The sequence below is a fragment of the Gobius niger genome, assembly GCF_951799975.1.
Source record: "Gobius niger genome assembly, chromosome: 12".
NCBI lineage: Eukaryota > Metazoa > Chordata > Actinopteri > Gobiiformes > Gobiidae > Gobius > Gobius niger.
This window is the reverse complement of record NC_136863.1, coordinates 14,947,164-14,968,137: the sequence shown is the minus strand read 5'-3', so window position 1 is coordinate 14,968,137 and position 20,974 is coordinate 14,947,164. Positions and strand designations below refer to the sequence as shown.

Genomic DNA, 20,974 nt, shown 5'->3' with positions numbered 1-20,974 from the left:
TTGCTGACTTTAATGAGTCAGCAACAGTTTGTGTCTCGGAAAACTCCAGTTTCAAATCCAGTCACATGTTTGTGCTCCCTTGTGACTTATCACAAACCCACATTGGTGATTTACAATGTGAAAAGCCTCAATAGCCTGCATCTCTCATGCTGAAACCTTATATCCCAGCTTAGCATCAAATGAACTACAAATAAAGGCTCTCAAACAGGGCATAGGTTTTTATGTGTTGTTTTTTTTTGTTGTTGTTCTGATGTCAATTACACCAAAGGGATCCTTTAATTACACGCATGCCCTCGAACACTTTCCACTTTTTTTCTCCCATCATGATTTAGTGCATTAAGAGTAACCTCAAATGTTTCCAGTTGGTTGGAATCACGCAAAGCATTCAGACCATGTTTCCCATGTACATGATATATACCATGAAGTATGTGTTTAGTGCTGTTTGGCACAGTGTCAGAACATGCAAACACGAGGCAGGCCGCAATAGCAGACATGTGTATGAGTATTTACAACATTCAAATGATATAAGAGCTGCTTTGACATAGAAGGGGCCATTAAGTCTGTATGCTTTGTGGGATGCGGACAAAGGTTATGGCCTCAGATAAAGTTATTATCATAATTCACAGAGAAAATGCATGCCTGTATACCATTCATTGCCTTGTATTGAATGTTTGATACTTATTTTGTTCCAAAAGTAGCACATCTCAAAGAGACGTAATCACAGTCAAGAGATCCTATACAAGCCGAAATTGGTCATGTGAATAAATGGAACAAAGCAAATACCTAACTATGCGATCTACAATCCATGTCTAGCCAAGCCTTTTCCTGCAGCTCACAGTGGATGTATTGGCCATATGCAGTGCAGATCCACCAGTCTAAAATAGACAGTGCTATTGATTCTTGAGTCCTCGTAGAACCTGATGATGCAATTCTTTCAACCAAAGTAAAAAAAAAAAAAAAAGAAAGGAAAGGAAAGAAGTGAAGTGAAAACATGTGATGCGGTGGATGTGTCCAGAGAGACTCAGTCAACTCGGTGCACTCAGCCACGTGAGAAAAGCTGTTTTTAACATTTTTTTCTAAATAAAGTGCCTGCTGGTTTTCTAGAGACCGAAAGAATGAAGTGACTCATGGCAGTAGGTAGTGGTAGATAGAAGATAAACATTAGATAAGCCTAAATCCAACGAATGACATGAAGATGATTTTGTGAGGGAAATGTATGTGAACGCTTTGGAATTTCTGCCTAAATTGGTCATATAATGTGGTCTGATCTGCATCAAAATCATAAGAATGAATAAACACTGTCTGCTTAAACTAAGACCACGCAAACAATTACGTTATCATATTTTTTTGACCTGAGGAAGATCTTGGATCGAAATATTATCTTAATAAATGCCTTGTCCTTTTGAAGTAAGTGTGCAGGCTTTTTTCTGTATTCACTGTCACTGAAAAGCTGATAGCTGATAATACTGAAGAGGAAATGGTTCAATTAAAATTGTGGGTTGATGTAAATAAATTATCTTTAAATTTGACAAAGACTAAGTTTATGTTATTCAGTAATAAAAGAATGGCGGAAGTCAGTTTATCCATAAACAATGTGAAAATTGAGAAGGTTTCCGAAATAAGATTTCCAGGGGTCAGCCTAGATGAGAAGTTGACATGGAAAGCTCATATATTGCATGTAAAAAATAAGGTATCTAAAAGCTTATTTATTTTTTTATTTGGCATTCAAAAAGGGTTACAAAAAGAAACAACTTGTATTGTATTAAATGGTATTTTGATTTTGTTTGGGCATGTCATTGTAGAAATGCTTAAACGAATATTATAAAATATGTTGGAGTTCAGGTGATGGTGGCGGGAGCAGTGATAAAGCCATGTAATACTATGTATGATAAAAAAAAGGGGGCAGATAAATATAAGAATATTATTCTTCCATCTGCTCCTTTCTGATCATGGAAATGTAAAGAAACACTGAAAGTATGAACTGTATGTGGCTTGTACGAAAAAGCATTTTGCTGTTTGATCATATTTTTAATGGTCATAACATGTAAACATTCACAGGACTCTCTACTCTTTATCGAGGGTCTGATGTCATTGTACTGCAGCAAATGAGAGAATGGAAACATACTGTATATCAGCCATTTACATGAAGAAACAATCTACATCTCCAACAATGCTCTTTCAGGGGGGTCTCATGTTGGAGGGACTGGTGTTGGACGGGTCTGAACTCAAGTGAAGTTTCTGCTGCCTGCGGCCTTAGGACACTCTCCACCACATTATCATTCATGACTTTATTTCGTCTAAGTTTTCACCTCAGCTGCCGAAACTACAGCCAAATCCAGAGAGTTCACTGTGAGTTGGCTGTTCCGACACATTATTCATGCGATGAGAGGGCCTGAAGAGAGCTCGCAATAACACAAATAAAAGGCTTGGTGCGGAACAAACTATTTTTTTTAGTTTTTGACTACCAGAACATAGCTAAAGCCAAAAATGTCCCCATCTAATTGTAGAATTCCAAACTGAAAAAAATGCACTCTCAATATCTCAATAACTTTGCAAATATGACTTTAGCCAGAGGAAATACGCTCATCAGAGCAACAACAGTCAATTCTGTATAGGAGATTTACAAACATTTCTCAAGACAGGATGTATTCTTTAATGTTCCAGAGGCATGGGAACATTAGTCCGGATTATGAAACTGCAAACATTCTTATAAGTCTAGCTTTGAGTTTTTTCTTCCATAACTTTAGTATTTCTTCTCCCCAACAGCCACCAGCAGCTCTCAACTCTAAAGTATGCAAGAAAGTTTTCTGCAATGATGATTACTGTTTGGCGGGGAGTGCTCCCAGGTCTAAGTGGAAAGTATCAGTATGTGCCTGGCTGAAGAAGAGAAGCCGTAGATCTAAAGTGAAGCTCCTTAATCCCTAGTGGAGGATACAGTTCACGCCACACTTTTATTTGATGCAGAGTGTGTTGCCTCAGTGCTTCAGGTTATTTAGAAAGCCTTAAATAACTTTGGCTCTGGCATTTCTCACACACAAAATGGCAGATAATGTTTCCAGCAGCAATAACCTTAGAAACAGGGTTATAATAAAACATTTCCACGTATGATGCACAGCCTGGGGCGTGATTTCTGGAAGATGGGAACTCCTTTTAAGCCACCGACTTTAAACCACTACGCATTTATTTCAATTATTTTGACCTTTGACAAAAATATTGCACACTTTATACGCGATCCAGCATTTCAAGGGTTTCAACCATAACTGTTATGACAATAGCCTGTAGCAAGAACCACAATATACTTACATTTAAAGGAATCAATAAGCTCTTAACCCACGCCTGAACCGAGCACATTTTCTCCAGTTTGGCGTCACCCATATCTTAAAGCTTCTCGAAAAAAGCATCAAATTAGCGATGGAAACACACCAAGAAAGCGCAAAAGCCACAAAAGAGCGACAAAGAAGTGACAAAAAAAACCTGCCAGAAAAGCAACAAAACAGTGACAAAAACTGGTCACAAAAGCAATTTTAAAAAAAGCGATGAGAACGCAACAAAAAATGATAATAAAGCCACAAAAAGGTGATGGAAACGAGACAAAAAAGAGACAAAACCACGATAAAAATGTGACATAAACACACCAACAATGCGACAAAAACATTGGGGACGACAGTGGCGCAGATGGTAGAGCGGGTCGTCGCATGATCGGAAGTTTGGGGTTTCGAACCCCACCTCCTGAAGGTACATACTGTTGCTGTGTCCTTGGGCAAGACACTTCACCCACCTTGCCTCCAGTGTCTGTGTACACTGGTTCCTTGGTGTGAAGCGTTATATAAGTTGAGACCATTTACCAAAACAAGTTACAATCCGTTTTGTAGGTCTTAGCTTTCAAATGAGGTGTTACTCTGGCCTATATGGCTGTAAGCTCCACTCAAGAAGTCTTTAGATTTGTATAAACTGGAGAAAATGTTCTCAATTCAGAAGTTAAAAAAGAATACATAAATTTAGTAAGTAAAAATGTATAAATCACATGCCTCAAACATTGATTAGTTTCTTCAAAGAAGTAAACCAACAGTGTTATGCCTGTCTTTCGTTAGTTACGGCACATTGAAATCCAATAGTCTGAACATTGGAAACTTTACAACAGGTTCAAGAGTGCAGTACACTGTATTTCATATTCTCTCGTACTTTCACAGCAGTGCTACTCTAACTTCATGGCCATAAAGCCACAAAGATACATTAAAAAGAGCTTGACATTGACACTAGTTTGAACTATGGGACTGCAATAAAATCCTCCTTGGGGTAGACAGCGGCACATAAATCAGTCATTTTTCATATGAACAGGGCTGTAAATAGTCTGATGGGGCTGGCATTTCACTTCATGCATGTATCACATTAAATATTACTGCATGGAAATAGGTTGGATTTGCTGTTAAAAAGAAGCAGTGTTTTGAAAAATGAACAGCCTCTTGCCATTCGAAACACCTTGAGCTATAGTCTTCCTTCATAATGTGCTGCAAGTCTCAAACATACACTTGATAATGGCTATATTCCGCTGTAGTTAATATTTTTCCATGTTGCCAGATACTCCTGCCAGAAAAAGATCATCTGCCATTTGTCTGAATCACCAGCAAAACTAACAGACCACTTCTGGAGGAGAGGGCCGCTCACAAATCCACTTAAAGGAAAATCAGTGATGTCATTCAGCTACTGCTTCCAAATAGACATCTTTCCGTGCACACAGTGAAGCAGGGAGCTTCAGCAAAGTATCTGGGACTACTGCAATCAAACTGTTGCACAGTATAATGGGTGAAACTGGCTTTAGACCGGCAAAATGTCAATCTAATGGTAGCACAGTGGCTGAGTGGTTGGTATTCTTTCAACTTATTTCCACAGAACTTCTACCAGACGTTAGACAGCAGCTTGTGTTACATCCAAAATACTAAACATTTGAGGACTTGCTTTTTGAAAGTATGTGCTGAGGAGGACACTTAAAATTCCACATGGAGTCTTCACATCAAAAAGTCAAAAGTTGGACATGTGCTTTCCCACTTTGCCTCTGCTACTGTAAGTGATGGATCAATATGTAAAGTACAACTGTAACCGTACACAGCCCATTGACATAGCGAGAAAGTGAATGTGGTCAGTGCAAACAGATGAAATATCCCATGCAACAATAGGAAACACATGTCCCAGAATCCCTTTGGGTAGGAGACGATGGTGCAAGCGGTACTAAAATACAATCATGACTAAGGGCATGGATCCGGGATCAAGAAGAAACATTTCCCATAAGAAATTTGTCACCTTAGCTTTTCCCTGTTGTATTTTCCTTTTCAGCAATGGAAAACTACAACAGCATTTTCCATTGCTTCAATTAGCATGTTGTAAATCAACAAAACTTAATGCGGCGTACAATATAGCATGTTTTGCCAAATGATAAAAGCCGCATAACAACACACTTATTTAGCTAAATCCTTTCTGTGATTCCTCCTTGGCACCAGCGCAGAGACAGGGTACTCATGGCCACACACCAACCTCTGACCACATCCTTGGAAAATAAGTCAGCGTGGTCAGAGCTTTCATCACTCTAATGTAAAAATACGTAGAAATAACAGATTACGAATGCACCCAATAGGGAACAAAGTTGTTTGTCTCTCTGAGGTACGGCACTTGTGGTAGGCCAGTCTGTTAGACGTACACATTAGCTCAAACTCCCTGTCATGTCCTGGGGCACCTCAAATAAAATGGTGGCAATTAACAGGTCACACATGCCTTCTGGGTGCTCATTTGGTTTAGACGCTACTATATTATACATATTTAACTGGAAAATAAATAAGAAACAGAGTGAAGGTTTGTGGTTTGATCCTTGCTCTCCCACAGTGGGAGGTATTTAAGGATTAGCCCTGAAATGAAATAGACTCATGGTTGTAATGTGCACATGTGGACATTAATAACTGATCAGCCACCTGACAATTTGACCCCCAAGTATTAATGCATTATATATATATTTTTTTTTTTATTAAGAAGTGCTATACTTTTTGAGAGAAACTACAAACAGACATTGCCTCTTCAAACTATCAGAACCGCATCATCGTTGGCTAAATATTCTGGGGAAAAGACAGCACCCATCTCACAACCTCTTCCATCCTGCTATCAGAGAGAAGTCCACACAATTTCTAAAGCACCAAGGCTTGAGAGTAATACAATTTCGAGCCTCTGTATGCGCTTAACATTGAAATGACAATAAAGCTACGTGCTACGTGGTCCTGAAGCGACACTGCCACCTACAGGCTCATGTGTGAAAGTCTTTGTCTATGAATGACACTTGAAGTATAAGACATCCTTGTTGAGCTGGCAGGAACACGTGCCTCTGAACCAGAACAAAAGGCCACTGCAGTTCATTGGAGCTTGAACAGCAGCCCAGAGTCCCCAGGTACACAGATAATGCATTTGGGCTGGCAGATCTGGGTTTTGTGCGGGTGACGGGTCTCAATATGTCACTGGATTCCTGTTGTGCAATGGCAAAAGATGCAGCTTCTGTTTTTGTGATATAAATCAAAGAACATATAGGCTACAGGGGGCTACCACATATGTGTCCTAGTTGTGACTTCACCAGGATTTGCTTCATATTAAGATGAAACAATATTAAAAGCAGACTAGGGTAAATGGTCAGGTTTAGATCGAGGCTAAGAAACTAGAACAAACTGATTCGATGTGATCAAAATAACATACTCTGAATCCAGTCTTTTGCTTGCATTGTTTGGTTTGGTTTTCAAGACGATGATCCAATCAGAAAACAGCAGGGGTGGACTGGGACTGAAAAACAGCCCTGGACTCTGACCAGTCTGGCCCAAATTAGCGTAATTGTGCACTTCCACAAATACATATTTTAACCTCTAACCACCCGCCTTAACTTAACGAGTGTATTTTCCCCAGTTCGGCTTTTTATTATTATTTTATTATTATTATTATTTTGACTGCTATCATCAGCGGGAAAGGTGGTCGTAGAAACAGAAGCAACATCCTTAATATAAATTATAAATAATAATGGTCCCAAAATGGAACCTTGTGGCACACCATACTCCACGGAATTCCTTTTAGATTCATGTTTTTTTTATACTGGGCTTTACCCAAATCTAAAAGCTTCTCGACTGGAGATCAACAATGGAACGCCTCATTTGGAAGCTAAGACCTACAAAAGTGATGGAAACTTTTCGTCACGTTGCCACATTTTTGTTGTTTTTTTTAAACTATTTTTTCTAACATTTTTGTGTGTTTTTCTCACGTTTTTGTAGGTTTTTTTGTCCGTGTTTTTCTCATGTTTTTGTTGACTTTTCATCCTCTTTTTCTCCCTATTTTGAAGCTTTTCTTGTTAGATTTGGGTAAAGCTCGGTTGAGGCGGGACTGGTGGCCCTAGAGCCAGTGGCCCTTCTGTGCTCTTCCAGAATGGACATATGGCCAGTCCGCCCCTGGAAAACAGAACGAGCCACACAGATTCCAAATCCATCGGCTGAAACTTGTTTGGAAATGAAAAACAGATCTCCCCTACATTCACAATGTCAGCACCTGTACCCTAATTATGTCTCCATTAGTGCCAGTGCAAAATGGTGTAGTTGCTTAGTGACTGAATGAGGAATGGGATGTCGGGTCTTCATATCATAAGCAGCGGTAGTGCCATATACAAAAACCTCATTCGATTATTGTTTGTCTCATTTATCTGTTACATTGTAATGTAATATTACAGGCCAATTATATTTCAGCAGTTGGTAAAAAGCTGACATTTTTTCATGCAAAATATGGATGCTATCACTACAATCTGTTCAAACATAATTCCAATGAGAATGCAGTCTATATTGTGAAATCTATTCACTGTAGTCCTCACTATATCAGATCTCTTTCCCGGCCGCATAATGCGCTCCCCGAGGCATGGAGAGACCACTAAAGCAGTGCCACGGATGACTTCAAGCCCTTCGCCACACTCTCCCCCTCCTGTAGTTAGGGATACACAGCTCAGAGAGGCTACCCTTTCCAACTGTGATGTCAGACCTTCCAACTGAGGCTTTAGACACGGGTTGCTCCTTTTTTTCGCTGCTGCAAATCCGTCCCAGGGGTGCTGAAGTGTGGTGTGCCTGTGCCTCTGAATGCTGTTTCCAATCCCCAGGTGAAACAATGGGAGATAAGAGGTGAAAGAAGGGCAGATCTGATAATAAAGCCCAAGAAGATAAGAGCCAAGCAATAAGCCCCACATGGGATATCTCCTTTTGTATGCGTATGCTGCAGAAACACAGAGCCAATGAAAAAAATAATAACAAGAAAAATTTAAAAAAAAACATGAGCTTACTGTATTTGACCTGTAAATGTTCCACTGAAATCCCAAATATCTCAGGAAACTGATAAAAAAAAAATACTTTCATTTGAGAGGTTGGTTTGATTTTTTTTTGTAGTGAACTTATTTTTTAAGTGATTGAAATAGTTATTATGGGACATTCAGCGTGGCGAAAGGGCCTGCTGCTGCTGCCCCACATATGTACAATTGCATCATTTTGAAACAAGGCTAAACAAATGGAAAAGTCATGTTTTATTGTTTTTGTTCTCTCATGCAAGAAATAAACAGTGCAATAGAGTTATGCATCCCACTGTGAAAACCTATCTGGCTCTGAAGCTTCCCTTTGCACCTGCTGGGCTGCTCTACAGTGGACGGGATGGATAAACGTTATAGGCCTTCAGAAACCAAGATTATCATAAGTCCTATGTGCCACTATCATTAGCCTATTGTAAAACATTTTACAGTGTTGGAAGGTCGTCTGTGCTAATCCATTTAAGTCTTTAAAATAGCCAAACTGTTTTAGATTAGTGTTTCCATAGTATTATGCGGCCCCCTCCTGGACATTCTGAACATTACATTAGGGATACTTTAAAACTCAGCACAATGTTGTTTTTGTGCTTTCGTGCTTTCACCCTTGCTTCATGATTAATGTATTCCAAGAGAGTTTGTTTGTGGTTATACGAGGATATTGCTATGTTCCGAATAAGCTTATTTTTGATGTGGGAAAAGGTTTGACACCCCTGGCTACTGGGGATGTGTGATGTGGGTTACTTTGTCGCAGTATGTTGTGTTCACTTCCTGGTCGGTGTCATGGTAACCAAACCACGATGAGTTGCAGAAGCCCCGCCCACCACAAAGTTTGCTCAGTGAGTCTTGACAAATTCCTGCACAGAGTTTGACGCGTGTAAACACAGAGTCATAAAGCGGATGGGTTATCGACCACGCTCACAGGCTGAAGGCGCACATTCTCACTGACCAGAGGAGTACCAGTACTGACCAGTATGTAAGTATCACATATTCTAGCATTAAAACCATGCGTCAGTGTCAATTTGGCAGCTGTCCATGAGCGCGCAGGTGTCGTGGGTAGACGGAGATTGGTTTGAAAGACTTGGAAGTGTAAAAATGACACTTCTGTTTAATAAGAGGAGTCTTTCAGGAAGGGTTCTTTTCCACACGTGTACCTTCTGCGCGTCAAACAAATCTGACGTGTGCTTCCGTATGATTGACTAACCCCTACACAGTTTCTCCTCTCCAGAAGGGTTATAACAACCAAAGACTGCATTTACTCAGCCAAGAACAGCTTAACTTCAAATTGTTTTCACACCAGTAGAAATATAAAGTAGCCATAGTGTCCGAAATAATGAATCAGGTCAAAGTACAAACAAAACAACTAGTTGTAATGACGTTATCTGTCATTTTTAGTTATTATATGTCAGAAATCTTCTTTGTCAATCCTATAGACATATTATCAATTCTCTGCTTCACTTTTCTGCCAGTGTCAACACAAAACAAGCCAAGAAACTTATTTGGAACTTGGTCAACAGAGCCTAAGTTTCACCACAGAGAACAAGCAAACACATTAGAATGGCTGTAGTTCTCCTTTTTCTGTGTTATGTGTCGCTCTCGTCTCATACAGTCGTGACTATCCTTGTGTGTGTCATGCTTCTTGCACAACGACACAAGTTAAGGGGGGGGGGGGTTACCAAAAGTGCAGCTTCCATGGGGTCACCTCACATCCTATTTTACTTTGATAAATCGACTCGTCTTCTGTTCAGTGACTAGTGTTCCACACCGGTGCACACGTACTGGTCCACAGTCTAAATCAATATTTAGCAGCAACTTGAACTTCACAGATTTTTTTTTACTCGGCATGTCATTTGACATTAAGGATGAGTCATTTTTTTTTTTTCATCATTGCAAGAAGAAGAAGAGTCTATATGCAACTGAACCATCATTTCATACAGAAACCATTCGTAACATAGTTTCGATCTTTCTTTTTTGAGTGAATAGTTTGGGCATGAGCCCCAGTGTTTTAGATGTTTCACATTTAGTTTTATTGCTCCTAAAACAACATAATTGACTCAATTTATAATATTCAAGCAACATTCTCTGAGAATAATGACTTTAGTTTTTTTTACTTGTGAGACCTTGCCACTGTGGGTTGTCCTTGTCTTTTACAAAACTATGATTTATTCAGTCATATTTTCATATTTTATTGACGTCTGGACTCCGAGCATGCTCTCTTGCCTGTCTCTCTCCTAGATTGTATTGACTAATTAAAGAAGTGCCTGGTTGCTAAGAGATGACCGCTTGTGACAGTGGTGAAATCCTTTGATGCACGGCAGCATCATTTCTCTGTGATTTCCATCTCTTTTCACCTCTGCCCCTGACAGGACCGGGCGAAGCACCACTCACTACTGACTTTTTTTGTGCATCTCCAAACTTCTGCGAGTGTCATGGACACCTGTGCCTCCAATAATAACAACAGCACGGTCATCACTAAGGTGCGGACCGCGTGGAAAAGCCAGACGAGCAAGGACGAGAGTGAATGTAGGAAAAACGGAGACGCCATGGGACAAAACACTATCCTTGAGTTCTTCCAGGTCTGTGATAGCGAGCACAAGGGCTTCATCACGCGCCGGGACATGCAGGTGAGTGGACTGCATCAAGGACATGTGCCATACACTGCCACATAATAATCATTTCCAGAAATTTAAAATAATGATTACAAGTTTAGCACGACTCAGGGACTATTGAATAATGTAGAACCATAGTCAGAAACTCTTCATTATTTATGCCATGAATTACAGATTAACTAATTAGATCTTTAATACTGTTTATTGAGAGCTGTATTCCATCCATCTGTTACCCCTGTTTTGAATCAGAAAAAAGATAAATATATTAGATATTGATGCTATGGTCTTTACACTACAACATGCTGCACCTTTTTGTTTGAATTATCATTGAGCCGTCCCAAGTTTGAGGAGGGACATCTTCAACTCAAAACCTAGTTCAGTGGACTCATTTTTGAAGCCTTTTGTTTCTCTTTTACCAGTTAGCCGATAAAAGATTCAGTACATGGCATAGTTAAAAAAATAAAATTATCATATCCAAAAAAATGCTGCTTCTCCAGGTCGTCACACCTTTTTAAAACAAAGTGAATTGCCATGTTCGACATACATTTGACTCATCCAATCACATAACAAGTTTATATTGAGCGATATGTTCCAGGATTGAGCTGAATAGAATCGGCTTGTATTTTTCCAGCACCTGTGCAATAGAAACTGTATTTTGAACATACCCGCATGTCACGAAAAGCTGAATGCCCATTGCTTTTGAAAAATTCACTCAGTAATTAGGGATAATGAAGCTTGCACATTATTCAAAGTGCCGTGAAAGAGTATGTGAGAAGGACGTCCATGTGGGCGCTTTGTCATGCAACCACTTCACTTGCATTATTGTGCAGATTTCAGCCCCTCTCTGAATCCGTTTCTAGCTTTGATTACGTGCGTGGCAGCTCCATCAGTGGCATCAATGGCATCAATAAAACATAAAGCTTTGATGTGAGGCATTTGTTCAATGTTGAGAGAAATTAGAGTGCAAGGAGGACCATAGGTTACCCCCCTCTCTATTCAGGAGTGTGGCACTATTATTTACTATTACGTCAATGTGCGCAGCCTTTGTTTAGCCCTATGTCTAATACGTACGAGACATGCCTGTAAACGAGAATGCTTTGTCAGCGTGTTATTGGGAGTTTTTCACAGTTTTAAAAGCCCTTTTGCACTATGGTTGACCAAAGGGGTGGTACTGCTATTAATGCCTTTGCTGACATAAGGGATATGTGAGGTTCAGATAAGCCACTTTACAAGACCAGCTGATACTCCTAAACTCTGTTCTTGTTCATGCGTGGCCACAGTCAACAGATAAAGCAGTGTCAACATGGCATGACACATCGCAGCGGCTAACTGAGGTGTGGCTATTTAAACAAGTGGCGAGAAGCTGTTTAAAGGAAAATTCGGGAAATGTTTTTATTTTATTTATTTACGCAGTCGATTATGTGGCGCCCTGAATGTTAAGATGAAGAACCGCTATAATCTGACAGAAGATCGTCTTTGCGAGCGGAGCTGTTCAGTGGTCGCTGATTAGAGACTGTGGCAGCTGTGGGAAGACACCCAGGTGCCTTAGTTTGCAACAGTGCCAAGAACAACAGCATTTAGTTCTAAGCAATGTGGGTTTTCTATCTATGCATGCTGTAGGCAGACCCCTTTCACAAAGATTTTTGAAGATAATAACTTGTTCACAATGATGGCAATAGCTTTTGGTTTTACAAACAGTAAGACTGTAACGGATGATCTCACATTTATGCCAGTATAAGGTTGCAGGCAAACATTTGCACTGCGCTGATCGATATCCATTTCCATTCCACTTAACTTTACTTGGTTGAGTTTATTCTTACTGATGTAGTAAACATTTTTATGCAGCTCCAGTATTTCATTTTTGTGCCCCTAAAATATTAAATAATTTGATAAAAACTAAGAAATAACTGTATTAACTGCGAAACTAGCTCTGCGCTAATTAAAGCAGTACTAAGTAAGTAGCTTGTTTACCTTTAATAAATCCTTTTTGTAGTCCCTCTATGGGGGTAATACAAGGGTTAATGGGATGATTGGTGTCTCCGGCCAGTAAACCGCAATTGCAACTTTGCTGCCTACGGGTCGGAGTCACCAACACACGCTAATGGAATCACAAAGAAGAAGCTAACGGGCAAAGCTAACTGCGGGCTAGCGCCACTTAAACAGTATTTACAGCCAAGTTTGAGGGGAAAAAATAATCTCCATTGTGCAATTGGATGTACAATATTCCTCTCTCCCTTTGTCTTTTCTGTCAGCGTAGTATTTACTCTCACGGAAGATTAATGAGTAAAAAAAAACATAAACATGCTACGACACCTGCAGTGATGTTTATGACCTCTAGGGGCATGAGTTCCTTAGTACTGCTTTAATGACATACTTTTGAACTTTATCTTTCTTATAGTATATCCAAATACCAACAACATCACAACTAAAATTGATAACACTGGAGTAGTCTGCACACAACACACCAAACCCAATAGTCACTGGATAAAAATGCACAAATGTTTCTTTCCCTGACATAAAAATGATGTATAACTGCTGCTCTTTTGTACCTTTTTGGCCGGTTGTACACCCAAAAATGCAACTGGCCCGGTTCCTTCTGTGGGTTTGTCCATATGCTATACATTGCCCAGGCCTGTGCTCAGAATAGTCTTCGTTGGTATAGCTACAGTGATGTCCTTGAGTAATTATTCTTGCCAGTAGCAGCTGTGTTTTGCTCTTGTCAAATAGAGGCTGAACCGCGAGCTCCCTCTGAGTGCCGAAGAGTTGGAGAATGTCTTTGACACACTCGATTCAGACGGCAATGGATACCTCACCTTGGAGGAGTTCTCCTCAGGCTTCAGTAGGTTTTGATGAGAAATATGTTTATATATTTTCTTACTCCTGTAGTACCACTCTTTTTGTCTTTTCTAGGTGAATTTTTGTATGGACAGAAGACTGCTGTGGAGTTGAGCATGGACGAGAAAAACTCAAGCAACGGTGCAGTGGAGATTGTGTACCAGGGCCAGTGGGAGGACCGCCTGGCCTCTCCTGATGATGAAGAGGAGCAACACTTCAGTATGCTCATGGACGGTCTCGGTGCTGATCACATCTTTGAAGAGTGAGTTTTATAAGGTCCATTAACTGGTCAGAAGACATTTTCATCTCCCAGACCATTGTAGAAATTTTACTCCATACATTCTTTTGCTTTAGTCCCTCAGAGATCCGCAGTTTGTGGGCACAGCTCCGGCGGGACGAGCCACACCTCCTCTCCAACTTTGAGGACTTTCTGGCCCGAGTCACATCACAGATAATCGAGGCAAACCAGGAAAAGAGTGAAATGGAGAGTGCTCTGAAAAGGTCAGTGGACATGAGTGCACATTGGATTTTACGGATGTTAGCAGAGGTTCACTGTGTGTTTGTTTTATACATGAGATACCAATGTGAGCAAGAAAATCACAATAAATTAATTCAATTCACTTCCATCCATTTTCTACCACTTGTCCGTTGCTGGGTCGTCACATTGCACCAGCCCCTTATGGCTCCTCCTGCAGCTGGTGGGTCCACGGGAGGGCGTCCTCATGATTAAACAGGCCTGTTGGTCTCTCATAAGGGGCTTGCTTCACACTGCATTTACAAAATCCTCTTAAAGCAGTACTAAGTAACTTGTTAACCATAATAAATCCTTTCTGTAGTTCCTCTGGGTGCAATACAAGTGTTAATGGGATGATTGGGGGTCTTTCATCTGCCCCTGGTGACCTAGCCAGAAAACTACAATTGCAACTTCCCTGCCACCAGGTCGGAGGCGCAATACACACTAATAGAATCATGAAGAAGAAGCTAACAGGCTAATGGGCAGCTAACTTAAACAGTATTTACAGCCAAGTTTGAGTGAAAAAATGATCTCCATTGTGTAATTGGATGTACAATATCCCTCTCTCTCTCTGTTGTTTCTGTCAGCGTAGTATTTACTCTCACGGACAATAAATGAGTGAAGAAACATAACATGCTACGACACCTGCAGTGGCGCTTATGGCCTCCAGGGGCATGAGTTACTTAGTACTTAGTTGATTTGATTTGATTTAGTACTGCTTTAATATAATATAACATTTGACAATATTTTGTGCACAGAAAAGCAGTATCGCATGATGATGAGATCCGTCACTTGTATGAGGAGATGGAGCAGCAAATCAAAAGTGAGAAGGACAAGATTGTGCTGCAGGTAAGGTGTGTCAAAGCAGCTGTGGATGTAGTTTCTCTGTAATAGTCTCTCCCTCCTCTCCCATGTAGGACTGCACACACTTTCTCTCTCGGAGTCGAGACTTGGAGCTTCAACTGTCCTCCAAAGAAAAAGATCTCGAACAACTCTTTCAAAAGCAGAAGAGGGTGAGTGAACACTGGCAGATATCCCCTGGGAGTGTTGCGCTGCACTTGATTTGTGTTGTATAGAAGAGAAGATAGGAGAAGAGAAGAGAAGAGAAAGCAGGAGCTTTTTTTTATTTTTTATAGCAGAACTGGTTTCACAAGTGAATTTCTACAAATGGCAAGTGTAAATATATATATAGATAAATGCTACATATCAACTGAACCTATCCAAAAAGTAAAGGGACAAAACAATGCTTTTATGTATCTATGTATCTATGAAAAACAGAGAACTAAATAGATACAGATATATAGGTTTTAGTCAGTAGGAAGCGGTCAGTGGTCACAACTGTGATAATACTGGATAGCTTTTTTGTTTAAGTAAGATCAATTAGAACATCATACCACAGTAATTTCTGAACTCTACCTATGATTGATTTTACATGTAGCTGGAGCACCAGTGCCGGGACCTTCACAGCGAACAACATGAGACCAAAGAGGAGAATGTGAAGCTGAAACAGACGAACGATGAGCTGCTGCAGGAGCTGGAGCACACCACTCAGGAGCTGGGCCTGGCACAGGAGCATCTGCTTCTGCTGCAGGAGCAGTCCTCACGGCTGCACGAGGAGAAGGAGATGTGAGTGTAAAAAGCCTTAGTGCTGTAATCTGTGCCATGAATACAAAGTGAATACAGAGAACTGTTTTCTTTTCTTCATAGTGAAATATATCGAATGACTGAAGGACTTCAGCGGGAGAGAGCTAGTTTGCTGAAACAACTGGACCTGATGCGGTGAGATCAACAAAACTTGCATTTGATTTATTGATTGATTTGTATTTTTTCGCCAATCTCTTTTATTTTAATGGACAATTCAGAATGAAAGGGGGAGAAGAAGGTCAGAATGCCCCTTTTGCTCCATGCCCCTGAAGTACCCTTTTCGCTCCATACCTTTTATTTATTTGTATTATATTTTCTTTACCATGGTCCTTACCATTGGTACTGATCCAATAATCCTTATTAGCCTATATTAAAGGGGCTAGATGCAAGTTGGCCATTTTATACTCACTACTGCCACCTCAGGTCATACGTGTAACTGCACCTTCTATTTTAAGCTTGTGCATGACGGCAATTGGGACCCGAAGTTACAACTTTTTGAGTGACAAAGTAGGATTTTAGAGGCAGTTGTGGTGAATACGTCTGGGCTTATAGGACATTGCTGGAACATGTAAATTTTAACATTTTTAAACTCTGTATAGTCCCTTTAATCAATTAAATCAGAAATGTACATGCCCTTCATTAGTTCATCGTGTGTTTTCGATGCCCCGCCCATTGCCTCAGAGAGAGGTGGAAGTGAGAGCAGAGGCATCTCCTGCACAGAACTACGATCTCCACACCTTGTGCTTCGGATCGCTCTTTATTTTTTATCAGTCGGCCTCATAATTGCGGACCAATGAGGTCAACAAGCCGACAGTCTTGTATGATCTAGAAATAAACCTTGTGTCAGACGCGAGCGCGGTTTACCACGGTTCCGCTCTACGTTCTCTTAAAACAACGTGAAACATTCAGACAGTCTCAATAGTCGATGTTCTTTTCTTAAGCCCCTGTTTTCAGTCACAGCCCAGACAAGTGAAATGAGGGAGACTGTTGTGTGACAAATCTGTGTTTCTGTAGCTGCGCTGCTAACATACTTGTGGCCGGGGGCAGATGCCCCATGCAAAGTACGCACTAGCAAAAGTGCCCTTTGGATTTTTGAGCCCCTGCCCCTCTCTGGCTTACCTCACGGCCCTGCACTATAGCCTGTTGGTCATCGTTGCTCATAGTATACCTTGCATAACTTCAGCACAGTCAATTTACTCACATTTCTTTCTTTTTTAGAGAAATGAACAAACATTTACGAGATGAAAGAGACATTTCTTATCAGGTATGTACAATGTTGTGAATACATAGAATATCACATTATGGTACAGTAAGTGTCTAAATGTGGGCATGGAGTCAGTGTGAGTGGGGGATTTGGGTGAAGTCTAGAGAGGTCGATCGATATATGGATGTTTTTTACACTACTTAGGTATCGGCCGATATAATGCAGATAAAAGGCTGATATCTCCGGAACCGAAAGTGATAGAGATTACCTGTTTCTTTTTATTGGAAAGAGCTCATCGGAGCCATAAAATGAGCCCCCCCCCCACAACTTCCCAGGCCCCGGGGGAGCTGAGAAACATCGTGGTCACAAGTTTGTACACCTCATAGGGCTGGATCATATTTTATATATTTTATGTTGCAGACTTTTGCTCATAATCTTGGGACCATAAGAGATAGGGACATACTGTTTTTTTTTTCCTTCTGAAGTACCTACTAAACCTGAATCTCCTGAATAAATCAGCCCTCTGCCCCTAATAAAGCAACCCCTGCTGTCACAGTTTACAGAAGCATCATTCACAGTTTTATAGACAAGGTAGAAAAAAAAAAAATAGTAAAAAGTTTTGGCCAAAAAGCATCGGCTGTGCAAATCGGCATCAGCCAATAAAAAATCGGTCGACCTCTAGTTTAATACATTTTAATCGTGTCAAGTACTTCATCTTAATGTACTTAAGATTCAAGGTTTATTTGCCGTTCAAACAAGAAAAAAAAAAACGACAGAATGGAATTTATTCTCAAGGCTCAGTGATGCTTAAAAGATAAACAAATAAATAGTAATACTACGAGTACTTACATAAACCTTTTTACTGAGATTTTTATTTAACAGAAACCAAAGAAAAGCTCCAGTTCAGCGCAATCAGCAGCTTTCTTTCCCATTTTGAAGGACTCGTCAGATGTCTTCCAAAGGTACCATTTTAATCCTTTAAGGTTAATTGATTTCTCATATGTGCACATTTTTACGAAGCCCATCGTGAATTTCAGTGAAGATGAGGTTGACACATCTAGCGAGTCCACACAGAGGGGCAGTGTTCGTTCAGAAGTGCTTCGGGGACATTTTCAGAGGATTATCTCCATAGAGGAAGACCACCTGCCACACCTGCTGCAGAGCGACTGCCAGGTGCACAGCCCTCTACGGGAGTGCAGCGAGGGCGAGGAGGAGAGCATGGACTTGGTCATGAGTGATATTGTTCCCCGATCAAAAGGCGACCAAGCCCCAATGTCTCCAAGAGGGCAGCCTGTTGGCAAGGAGACCAGCATGAATGTAAGCATGTCAATAGCTTGTGGTCCAGAAAGTTGTCAGTCTTCTTTTATTCGTGCATTAGCAGTATGTTCATTCCTGACTCGCAGTTGTGTCATTTTCGACGCATTCTTAAACTCTTAATTTGTGGTAAATTCACTACATTGACCATAATACATAAAGGCATCAGTGTGTAGATTTTTAATAAAGAAAAACTATTTGTGCATTTACAGTGCCAGACTTCACCATAATAACATTAATAAATATTGGAATATGAATACTTCCTGAATCCACTGTATACTAAAGATGATTTTAAATCCCTTTTTGCTTGTCTTTTTCAGGAGGAAGGCAGTCCTACTCCACCAGATCGCCTTTTTAAAATAGTAATGGTGGGAAACTCGAGCGTAGGAAAGACCTCACTACTTAAAAGGTTTTGTGATGACTGCTTCTATCCTGGGACCTCTGCCACAGTAGGTGTGTGGCTCTGAATGTACAATGTACGGCATTTTACAGAACTACGAATTCTGAATATTCTGGTTGATATACCCAGGTATAGACTACAGTGTCAAGACCATTACAGTGGACAACAGCCAAGTAGCACTGCAGATGTGGGATACGGCTGGACAAGAGAGGTCAGTAATGGCTGATATTTAACTACAATCACAGAAAGTAGAAGTTTGATTTTGTTGTTGTCCTGTAGGTATCGCAGCATAACTAAACAGTTCTTTCGTAAAGCGGATGGAGTGATAGTAATGTACGACATCACAGAGAAACAGAGCTTCACAGCTGTCAGACAGTGGCTCACCAGTATAAACGTAAGTCATTCATATTTTGTTTGCCTCTGCCTCCCTTAATATATTTGTCTTGTATCTTTACAGGAGGCTGCGGGTGATGACATAACCATTATGCTTTTAGGAAATAAAACAGACAAGGAAGCAGAGAGGCAGGTTCAGAAGAACATGGGTGAACGACTTGCCAAGGTGTGTATGCTGTTATTGGCCATTTGTCAGTGAAGAATTGCTCATTTCTTTCTTTTCAGGATTGTTGCATGACATTTTTTGAATGCAGTGCCTCCTCTGGACACAATGTGTTGGACTCCATGGTCCAAATGGCCAGGTAAGAACATATTGTACAGACGGCTGCAAAAAAAAAAAAAAAAAAACATAAATACTATTCTATGAAATGCATCAATGGAACTTTTTGCTGTTAAGAATTTTAAAAGATCGAGAAGACAGAGAAAAAGAGAAGACTGTGAATTTGGTCAGTAGTCCTGAGAAGAAGCGGTCCTGCTGCTGACCAGCGAGTGACTTCGGTCAGGACACTGCTTTGGACTGCATGTAGCACTATGAAATGAAAAGTAACATGGAAATGCAGACTCGCTTTTTCAAACTTTAAAGTTGTTTTTTTCTAGAACACTTGTAAACACTTTTGACACATCCTTTTATGATATATCTTGGTCCCACTTTTGTGTTAATATATTAATATATATCTATAACCCATGATGTTTCTGAAATATATGTATTTATTGTAAAATAGTGTACATGTTTAAAAATAGGTCAAAGTGATGTATTACCATTTCTAATGCGTATAGCTTCAAACAGTAAGGTTCTGTACTTTTGCAAAACCTTGCTGTTTAAGTTTAAGTGTCTCTTAATAATGTTTATATTAAATACTATGTATTTTTGTAAGTGTACAACTGTGTGTTATATGGATTTTGCCCTTGTTGAATAATGATACTGATAAGTTTCAAATGAGCACATGATTAAACCTTTTCACCTTCACTGGTGCTGAATCACATTAGGATTACAACATTGTTGGCTTTTTTCTGCGCACCTAAGTAAAGGTGCCATTGGTTCTCATGGCAGAGTGATGACCACCCCCTGGTGGCCACTGGCCAGGGGTGACTCCAAAAAATGCTTGGTAAACAGGATTCCTGTGTAGCTTTTGGCCTAGTTTAAATGGCTTAAAGGCCTGACTCCAAAATTCACTTCACTTTGCAACAAAGTTACAGTGAAGTGAATTTTGACTTTGTCACTTTGTAAAAATTGCTGTGATCCGTGATAACGCTGGGCTAGGTGTCATATATTTAACCACGCTGGTTTTTTATTACATCAGCCCTAAAAAGTGGAAGCCTAAATCTATGATTGACTGGCTGTGGAGCTCTATGGAGACCAGGGGCGGAGCTCGGCACTCATATCATCAGAGGCTGAGCCCATTATACATTGGGTCATCGGCTGAAATGCATCTGTGATGGCAGGTCGTGAAGTGCATAATATTTTGTAAACCGGAAAATATTATAAAATTAATGAGAACTTGTATAATGAGCTCTACAAGACTGTAGCCTCATAAATAATAATAATGGCTCTCGTGTTTCTTTTCAGAAGTCCTTGCAAGCAGGGCCGCAGCCAGGGGTTTAGAAGTAATAAGGTGAAATCATATTTATGTGGGGGGGTCTGGGGATCTTCCCAGAGGAAATTTTGAATTTCACAGATGTAATTTAGTGCAATCTGGTGTATTTTAGATGAGCA

At 40.3% G+C, this 20,974-nt stretch overlaps 1 protein-coding gene across 1 annotated transcript; it reads left to right on the top strand.

The window, feature by feature from the left end:
- The first annotated feature begins 10,666 nt into the window (after positions 1–10,666).
- Positions 10,667–20,237, top strand: cracr2aa (calcium release activated channel regulator 2Aa). The gene is made up of 17 exons (XM_079568282.1): positions 10,667–10,971; positions 13,684–13,795; positions 13,867–14,053; positions 14,146–14,292; positions 15,064–15,154; positions 15,223–15,318; positions 15,744–15,931; positions 16,013–16,084; positions 17,168–17,213; positions 18,036–18,115; positions 18,191–18,470; positions 18,788–18,920; positions 18,997–19,078; positions 19,147–19,261; positions 19,325–19,426; positions 19,486–19,562; positions 19,658–20,237. The coding sequence occupies exons 1-17, from the start codon at positions 10,777–10,779 to the stop codon at positions 19,740–19,742; spliced, it is 2,088 nt and encodes a 695-aa protein (XP_079424408.1). The 5' UTR covers positions 10,667–10,776; the 3' UTR covers positions 19,743–20,237.
- The last annotated feature ends 737 nt before the right edge of the window (positions 20,238–20,974 follow it).